The sequence below is a fragment of the Sceloporus undulatus genome, chromosome 3 (genome assembly GCF_019175285.1).
Source record: "Sceloporus undulatus isolate JIND9_A2432 ecotype Alabama chromosome 3, SceUnd_v1.1, whole genome shotgun sequence".
Lineage (NCBI taxonomy): Eukaryota > Metazoa > Chordata > Lepidosauria > Squamata > Phrynosomatidae > Sceloporus > Sceloporus undulatus.
In genome coordinates, this window is record NC_056524.1 from 184,021,500 (window position 1) to 184,031,877 (window position 10,378).

General features: G+C 38.3%; 1 protein-coding gene across 1 annotated transcript in view; it reads left to right on the forward strand.

Moving 5' to 3' along the window:
- Positions 1-10,378, forward strand: part of CFAP46 (cilia and flagella associated protein 46) — a 146,761-nt gene that overhangs the window by 24,002 nt on the left and 112,381 nt on the right. The window contains 5 exon segments of the mRNA XM_042458467.1: positions 1,011-1,112; positions 7,238-7,337; positions 8,033-8,093; positions 9,065-9,115; positions 9,118-9,134. Coding sequence (XP_042314401.1) covers positions 1,011-1,112; positions 7,238-7,337; positions 8,033-8,093; positions 9,065-9,115; positions 9,118-9,134 — 331 coding nt within the window.

Below are 10,378 nucleotides of genomic sequence, written 5' to 3' on the forward strand. Positions count from 1 at the left end.
AGATGCCAGCCATAGATGCTGGCGAAATGTCAGGAAGAAACTCTTCTGGAACATAGCCGCATAGCCCGAAAAAGCCACAAAAAATATGGATGCCAGACATGAAAGCCTTCGACTTCACAAAAATCTGACACTTTCTCAGATTTCTGTTAGCCAGTGGTAACAAGTTTAACTACTGAGACAGCTGTTCTACTTGTTTATAGGTAAGTCACAAACTGGTGGACATTTCACAGATAGAAGATGAACTTGAAAGCTCTCCCATCCTGAACATTATTTATAAAATCCAAACGATCAAGCTGTAAGTATTAGTTACTGTAGACAAGGTTTAAAAGTGAGCTCAGATTTAGGGAGACATGAGTAGAAGACTAAGGGTTCTTAGCACAGTTTAATGCATACAGAAGTACAAAATAAGGTCTTGCAAGATTATTCCTCCACTGCCTCTGGAATCACATATACTTGTCAGCATCTGTTGCAGTTCATTTGTTACACAGGTGATGCTCCAGAGTGCTTCCTACTTGATGATAGGTGCACAGATGGGTGGTGCACTGCTATGGCCACCTAGAGTAGAGCTGTTTTCTCAGAGACATTCCTTATCACTTCTGAATGAAATTTGGCATCTCACTCTTGCTAAAAACTTAATTGTGGCTTATAATGTAACCTTTTTCTTCTTGACAGATGCCTTTGAGGGATGTCTTAGGCCATATGCAACTCAAAGTGGGTAGTCCATGGACTGGTGCTGGTCATGAACTCATGGCCTTTGGTCCATGAAGAATCCGGGAAAGAAAGAAATAGTTGTAGCCAGTGGGGACAAATATGTTGCCAGTCCCTGGCAGATTGGGGGGGAAATTCCAATGCCCCACTTGAGATAGCATGAAAATCAATGTCCTAGAGGAAGAGAAAATTAACCTTGATTTATTTTAATTGATTTTAGTCTGAATATTAATTAGCATACTCACAAATTCAACTTCTGGGAAAAGGATGAATTGTTGGATATTTTTGTAAAATAATTGCAGGCAGTTAAGTAAAAATGAGATTCCACAAGAAGCAACTACAGATTTGAGAAACATATACGAATTTTTGAAAGGATCCAGAAGGAAAGTAAATCATAATGAAAGGTAAGTTTCATGTATTAGCAAAACTTCATTTTTAAGAAAATGTTCATATTTGATGTTTATATTACTTCCATGCTGACGTTTTTGAACTGTAGTCTTCTTTATCAGATGCACAAAGCATTTTCCAGAATTTCAGGTATTTAATCTGTCTGTAATTTCACTATCAACCCCCCCCCCCCCCCCTGCGTTTGTTGTATACCTGCTTGAGACGTGAAATCTCCAGGGCCCTCTTCTGTATCCTTGTAGTATATTGCATGGGGACATAGAAGACCTTCTCTGCTGTGGTGCCCTGTTTATGCACCGTATTTCCATTGAGGGCTCATTTGGTGCCTATTTGTTTTGGTTTGTTTGTTTGTTTTAATGTGCCAGGTTAAAACATATTTTTGTTAAGCCTCTGGGGCCTAATCTCCCCCCCCCCCAAATATACATATGCATGGTTTAAGCCTTTTTTGTTTTAATTTTCTTCTTTAATATGATTTAATCCTATTTGAAGGTTTGCATTGCTTTTGTCAGGAATTGTTTTACATTCATTATATTGTTTTAAATATATGTCACCCTGAAATCTCACAACAGAGAGTGTGTTAGAAATATTTTAAGAAATAGGTAAATACCTAAAATTGTGGATTTTCCTTCATGTATGACCTGTAGTTAACAAAATCTTTTGCCATAGTCAATTTTAAGATGTGATATAATGTTTTATTGATTTCTCTGAAATAAAGACACATTGGCCACATACAGACAGGCCAAAATAAAGCTGCTCCAGGTCACTTTGGAGGTATGCTGTTTAAATGATGCATTTAAGAGTCCGGAAGCTGCGCCAAAGCTGTGCTCTAGTCCTTACAACTGCAGTGTGGCTTTGGCATGGCTTCTGGCCTTTTAGGACGCATGCATCATTTAAACAGCATAACTCCAAAGTAACCAGAATCAGCTTTATTTTGGCCTATCTGTATGGGGTCATAGTTAGAAATCTGACTCTTCCATAGAATAAATAGAATTCCATGTTCCATTTACTTTGATTTTCCTCACTGGGCACGCTAGTGCTATTCAAAGCCAGTACATTGGGCTTGACCTAGTCTAGCTGTTTATTTTTTTAAATGGTTAGAATTGCTGCCTCATGACCCAGAGAGCCTAGAAACCTATCTTTTAATGTGATGCTGTGGAGAGAAAAACAAAGTTTACCAGTCTTGTGATAGATCATGACTGTTGCCTTAGACCTGTGCAAAGAGAAAGGTGGAATATAAATGCAACAAACAAACTTAGGAGTGGTAATGTTCTCGAAGCCAATAGGTGGTGGTAGAATGTTTGGGTTTTTTCATGGCCTTGCTTCATATGAAAGAGGAGGAGGAGGAGGAGGAGAAAACTAGTGGTTTGAGTGTTGGACACTGGGAGGCCAGGGTTCAAATCCTCACTTGTCCATGGAAGCCCACTGGATAAGTCACACTCTCTCAGCCCTAGAGGAAGGCAAGGGCAAACCACTTCTCAGCAAATTCCACTAGGAAAACCCTATATGTTCACCTTAGGGTCTCTGTAAGTCAGAAACGACTTGAAGGATCACAACAACAAACTAGTATGCACTCCACATTGCATGCTGTACAAGCAGGTGTGCTACTTTGCAGGCGTAGTAAACTGGTATATAAGAGAGATCAGCGTTTGGCTGTCTCCTCCATCATTGAATTGGAAAATATGGAGGAATGTATCTAGGACTAGAAAAACTGTGGTCCAGTAATCAGGGACCGCTAGGAAAATATGGAGGAATGTATCTAGGACTGGAAAACCTGTGGTCCAGTAATCAGGGACTGCTAGCATTGTTCCATCTTTGTGATTGTTTCTTAAAATGTCTGCCAGATTCTATTAATATTCATTGCATTTACATCTTAATGTTATAACTGCAAGTAAGAAATATGAAGGTGTAAGCTTATAACAGCATTCTCGAGATGGAAGGGGGACCAATCCACTTAAGTTGGGTTTTACCCCCACGCACCCAATGTCCAAACTTCTTTTTCAGTTAATCTTTTCTGTTGATCTTTCTTTCTGTTGGACTCCTTTCCCCTTCTTCTCAGTTTTAATATTCCTGCCCTACAGTACAGACATAGGGCAAACCTTCTCCTTAAGATTTGAAAATTAGACATAAAATTAAACTTAAAAATGGAAAAGGATAAACTAATAATATTAAAAATTGTATCAGAAGAAACCCACCAAGAAACTAAGAAAATTATTTATTACTTCAAATGAAAATGAAGAGGAGGAGGCAGAATCAAGGTGCCTGGTCAACAACAGAAAAAAATCAAAGCACAGACAGTTCAGCATCAGAATCCAGACAGACACCTGGCTGACGTGGCAGTAACAAGCCAGGGGAAATAGTCTGGTTGGATGCCTATCTCACTGGCAAAAACAAATAAAATAACCAAAAGGACTGAGTCCGAGCAGTTGCTTGGTTCATTCCCAGACAAGCTGCAAAATAAAAAAGACAAAGGCTAAAAAAATAATAATCAGAAAGCTTATAAAACCAGCTGGAAAATAAAGAGCCCAGACCAGGAAATGGTTGCCATAGTGGCTCAGAGGCTCTTCACACCTCAAGCTGCCATGTAGAGAGCAAACTCCCCCCAGTAGAGTGCTGAGATAGCTCATAGGAACTGTCAGCAGCTGATGAGTCACAGAAGGCCCAATCTGTTAAAAAAAAAAAAAAAGGATAAATAAATAAATAAATAAATAAAAATAAGACGAAACAGATAAATCTTTAGAAAAATAGAAAAAAAATATATCAGTGGACGTATAGCCAACAAGCACCAGAGTAATGGAAAATACTCAAAACAAAACACAATTAGATTTGATAAGTATGATGTCATCAATGACACAGGCAAGCATTGTAAACCAAGGAGATTATATACCAGACAAGATAAATGAGAAAACCAGAGAGAACCCAGAGCATAACATCTTGAATGCCATAAGAGCACGATCAATGTCTCCGGATATTACAGGAAACAGTAGTAACAGAACTGACAAACATCTTCAATGGCCAAACACAATTCAGACATGGAAGAAGAGCAATATTTAGTTGCTGTGAGAATATTTCAAAGTCAGAAGTTCAAATGTCTGTTGCATAGAGTTTTACAAACATTAGGTTTAGCACAACACATGCAGTCTGAACATGACAATGCTAATACACATATTAAAATAGCAAAAATAATTCAAAAGCAAAAGACACAGGAGGAAGAAATTCCTATGCCAGAGATTTTTAAGGATTTAATAGAAAATGAATGGAGTTCATCAGTACAAACAAACAAAAAATACTTACTGTAGGTTTCAGTTACAAACTTTATACATTCACCAAAGAAAACATGAAAATGTTAAAAGTGCCATTAATGCACCATTGGCCGCTTTAATTTCGGGAGCAATAGCACCCAAGGAGGGAGACACAACTCTGAAGGATATAGATGAAAGAAGGGCAGACTCAGCATTGAGAAAAGCCCATGAAACTACAGCACCCATTATTAGAGCTTCCACAGCTTCTTCACTATTTGCAAGAGCAGCACTGATGTGGGTAGGAGAGATTCAAAATACAAGTGAATTATCAGTAAATGCGTGCTACATCAAGCACTAGATAGTAATAGTAGTACTTCAATATATTGTGGATGGAAGCCATGATTCCATGGTGTTTGGCGCCCACACGATCACAGTGATGACCATAGCTAGAAGGTCTCTGTGGCTGAGGCATTGAGAGGCTGACCAGAAGTCACAGAATAACCTAGCATATATACCATACTCTGGAGAACTGTTATTTGCTGATAAAGAACTCAAGTAAATACTGGTGGAAGGCAAGGATAAAAAACAGCTAATGGCAACTATGCAGAAGAGGAGAATGGACAGGAAGCTTTTCAGAAATACATACGTAACAAACACCTCCTTTTGTGGACATAGGTCAGTGGGAAGATCAACACAGTACAGAGGGCAAAGAAGCCAATGGAGCAGGCCAGGAAATAGATTTGGAAGATGAAATTTACCATTTAAACAAACACAAAGAGGAGGATACATGGCCTCAAAAAGTGGCAGCAATCAATACTGACAAACAACAGATAGAAGTAGGAGGAAGGTTAATCAGGTTTGCAAGTTTGTGGACTCAGATAACATCAGACCAATAGGTGCTGCAAATCTTAAACAGTACATTTCAACAGTAAACCAATATCAAGATTCCTTCCTTCACAAAATCTGAAATGCAAGATCAAACGAAACATAGTACAACACAAAATAAACCATCTACTATTAATACAAGCAATAGAGGAAGTTCCATTACACCAAAGATACAAGATGATGTATCTAAAGTTATCTAGGTGGGGTACAGACCGCCAGAAAGAGGTGCCAGGGAGGCGCCTCTCTTTGCTGTGCAGGAGCGCCACAACATACAAATTGTGCTGTGCTGCTGTGCAGCGAAAAAGGAGCTGCAAAAAGTGACTCCTTTTTGTGGCGCTGCAAAGCGCCAGAGACTGAGTGGTTATGTCGCAACTGTGCAGCACTGTTTGGTGGCGGTGCAGCTGCGATGGCATCGCTATGTGCGCCATCTGTGTGACGCTGCGTAATGGCGGCGCGTGCATGACGTGTTAGGGTTGCGGGACGTGTGCACGTGCCGCCCTGAGGCAACCCTAGCATGTCGTGGACAAGCTGCAAAGGGCCCATCTGTACAGGGCCATACAGTGCCAAAAAGCAATGGGACCTATAGACCGATATTAAATCTGAAGTACTTGAACACTACGTAAATACTCAAAATTCAGAATGGAAACATTTCAGACTATTAAGGAAAGGTTAAAGTCTGGGGACTTACTAACATCTATAGACTTTCAGGATGCATATTTGCACATTTCCAGGGCAGAATAAGGTAGAAAGTATTTTCGTTTCGAATACAACCAAAATTATTACCAATTCAAGACACTAACATTCAGGCTAGCATCAGCACCACAAGTATTTACAAAAGTACTCGTGCCTCTAATAGCATTTCTGAGACATCAAGGAATACGTATCTTCCCATATTTGGATGATTTGCTGCTAGGAGCAGAAACAATGTCGAAGATACAAAAAGATATCCAGTTGACATTAGAACCTCTAGGGAAACATGGATTCTTAATAAATTACAAAAAGATTTAATTATTTCCAAGCACAAAAATTACTAATTTAGGAGCTAAAATAGATACAAAGAAGGAAAAGATGTCATTTTCACCAGAGCGAAAAATGAAGATAAAATTGTAGATACATATTTTATTAATGCATTTCTTTTTTTAAAAAAGGATATAACAGCAAATTATACTTATCAGCATTTTGTTCTAAGATCCAAATAAGAAGTTTTGACACACTTTAGATGTGTCAAAACTTCTTCTTTGGATGTTTTGCATTAGAACAAAATGCAAAAATATTAGACTTATATGTCCCAGTTTAAGTGGATTGGTCTCCATTGCCATCCCAAGAATGAAAGATTGTGCTTACCATGAATGGTCATTCTGGGATGGCAGGGAAGACCAATCCACACCTTCCTATTATTATTATTATTATTATTATTATTATTATTATTATTTTAAAGAGATTGAGAGAGAGAGAGAGAGGAAATGTGCAAAGGGCTGGGAAATTAGTTGAGGAGAAGGAGAAAGGAGTCAAACAGAAAGAAAAATCAACAGAAAAGATTAACTGAAAGGAATTTTGGACTCCTGCCTCATGGAAGGCACATGGAGGTTAAGTGGACTGGTCTTCCCAGCCATCCCAGAATGACCATTTACCGTAAGTAGAACCTTTCATTCTTATGTATATGTGTACAAGTATAATTTTTGAAATTACTTCTGATTAAACAGATATTGGATAGTACTTAGGTTTGTTGCATGTAAAATTCATTACCACATTCAATTTTATTCTAAATGTCTGTCAGATTCTATTAATATTTGTTGCATTTACGTCTTATGCTTATAACTGCAAGTAAGAAATATGAAAGTGTACGCTTACAACCACATTCTTATGTATGTTTGTTCAAGTATAATTCTTGAAATTACTTCTGATTAAACAGTTATTAGATAGCACTTAAGTATTTTGCTTGTAAATTCCATTGCCACAATCAGTTTTATTCTAATTGATTCTGTTTTCTACATTTGCAGAATTTCTTTGTTGATGGAACTAGGTCAGCTTTCTTTAAGGCTAAATTGTATTCCTATTGCATGTTCATGTATAAATGACCTGAAGAAATGCAAGATTAGTGTGAGTGTTAGGAAACTATTGTTTGAATTATTTTATTATGTTGTCACCCTTAATGTGGGAAGATTTATTCCTTTTTTAAAACTCATGTGTGAGTGTGAAGGGATGCACTGAATAAAAAGAAAATGCATTCAATCATACAGTACTTATATAATGTTTGCTATTATCAGAAATGGGAGGGGGGACAAATAGTAAGTAGAGTAAGGAACCAGTGAAATATGAAAAGTTCCTTTTAATGTTATACCCACAAATTTTAATAATGGGAATGTTGTGCAAGGACTATTTGGCTAATGTACAGTTTCCCTCAGCTGGGTTATAGGCTATAAGCAATATGCTTAATTTACAAACAAAAAAAAATTCAAAGACAAATGACAATGGTACACAGAAAGTATTGTTTGGTATTTTGTGACTATTAGGACCTATGTGGGAAAAATGGCTGTGTATGCACATATGTGCGTTTAATGGGTCAGCTGAAAATAGTGCTTCACACAGCTTATGAAGGATCCAGAAACCTCTATATTGTTTTTCATGAATAAAAATACAACTATCCCTTAGGAACTTGGGTGACAATATTTCTGTGTGTTTGGGGTACCATGGCTCTGAGAATACAAATGCAGAATGTTATAACAAAATGCCTGAAAACATCCAAGCTTCTCAAATGTTTCTGTCACATCGTGAAAATATGTTTGTTTTAATAGGATCAGGGAAAACAGATTGAATTAGACTGCTTGGAATGTGACTGTGAAACTGACCTGTCTTGTGCTAGGCTGCCATGAGATTACCTGAAGTGTTTTCCAATTTTTTAAAAAAGTATTTATTTTTAAAAATCCCAAAACAAAACAAGAACAAAAAAAAAAAAAATCAAGATGACAGATCACAACACACACCAAGTAAAGTTGGCCCCTCGTAACCACGATTCTGACATCTGCAAATTCAACCATCCACAGATTGAAGAATATTTTTAAAAATATCTAAAACCAAACTTGTTTTGCCATTTAATAAAGGGACACCATTTTACTGTGAATATGTATATAGTACTTAGGCATCCACAGATTTTTGGTATCCCTGGGGGAAACCAAACCCCAACAATATCAAGGCCCACTGCATATGAACATTAATTCCAAACAGCATATATGCATAAAACTTATATAATGTCCTTCAATAGATAATCACCTTAAAATACAAAGCAGGAAATAATTGGTGGGTGTGATGGGGACCCCACTGAAGCTTGCCAGTTATTGAACCAATGAAAGGAGCCCAGACAGTGATAAATGCATCTTTTAAATTCCTCCTTTAGTCATTCTTCTACAGGTCAGTTTATCTGAAAGAGCAATCCCAACACATGGTCCAGCCAACGCCAAATTTGATGTTTTGAGATAATTTGTATTAAGTACACAACTTCTTTGAAAAATGATGATGCCATTCAAAAGGCAGTTATCTATACAAATCTCTTTCTCTTTTGCCAGACTTAATACACATGGAATCAGGAAATCATCGCAATAAATATACATTACCTAACGAGAAAGCTTAGACAACATCTTTACAGATTTGATTAAAATTAGTTTGGTTCTGTTTTATAGCATGTTGATTTTATACGTGCCAAGTTCAATGGAAATTGCTCGCATTGAAGAAAAGGGAGACAGAAATAGAGGCTGCCATGGAACATTGCAGAAGCCATTGACCTGATAACAATGGTCAATATAAGAGTACCTTAAGATGGCTTTCCATAGGCTTAACAAACACCATATTATACAAGTCACTGGAGCGTCTGGAAGACCAAGCAAGTTGATGGTTGAGCAGGTAACTACTGGAAAAGTTATAGAGGGTAGTGCTGTTGTTGTTGGTTGTGGTTATGATGATGATGATGATGATGTTTGAATTAGCATACAACTAGATATGATTGTCATTGCAATGTATGAATTGGAATATCCAAATATATTACTCCAAAGAGCATTTTTGAAAAATATTGTGAGAGAAAGGGCCAAGCTCACGTATACCACCATCACAGGCTAGCTTGGTGAGGACATGAGAGAGAACTCTCAATGGCTATTCCAACTCGCTGAATTCTCTTCCATAGAAGGCTAGGCCGATCCCCCTCCCCCTTCTCCTTTCACAAACAGGCAAAGACCTTTTTGTTTAATCAGGCTTTTAATATTTTCTTATGGTAGATCATCAAACTGATCAGATTTACTTAAGTACTGACTCACTGTTCAACTACTCATTCAATGGCTTACTCTAGTTGGGACTACCAGAGGATTCAGATCATTGTTGTCTTTTAGCCTCTGTGGGGACAAGTGTGAAGAATATAAGATGGGAACAACATCTAAGGATGAAAAGCTCAAACTCTCCCCTAGTTATTTTGTGGGGATCTGATCCAAATTGGGCCTGAATGCATTCATTTTGTACAAAAGAAAAACGTTAAGAACTTGCTGTATGCTATATATTTAACAATGATCATGGAAGATTTATATACAGTAGAGAGAGTCTTGATTATCTGTTCCTTGGTTATCCGATGTTCTGGATTATCCGATGTCCAAGTGCTTCTTTCTGAGTGCATACACAGGCTCACAAAGAAGCATGGAACTCAGATAATGGCACGGCGGCTTGGTTTTCCTCAGCCAGAAGGGAGTGGTGCACTCCCCGCAGGCTGAGGAAAACCAAGCCGGGAAGGGGAGGACTGGGCGCTCAGCTAGGAGTGCCGCGGGCTCAGGAAATCTAAGCTGCAGAGAGAGGACTGGGCCGAGCGTCCTCCCCTTCCCGGCTTGGTTTTCCTCAGCCTTCAGGAGTGTGTGCATTCCTGTGGCCTGAGGAAATCTAAGCTGGCGAGAAGGAAAGGAGGAAGGAGAAGGGCAAGGAGGCGAGGGACTTTTTTCCCCAATGGCAGTGTGGGTGTGCGCAGCCATCATTGGGGACAGTTCTGGATATCCGACATATTTGGTTATCCGACTATCAGCCAGCCCATTTATGTCAGATAATCGAGACTCTACTGTAATATTAAAGCTAATGATGAAGACATCAGAATTGTTAAAGATTTTCTATACCGT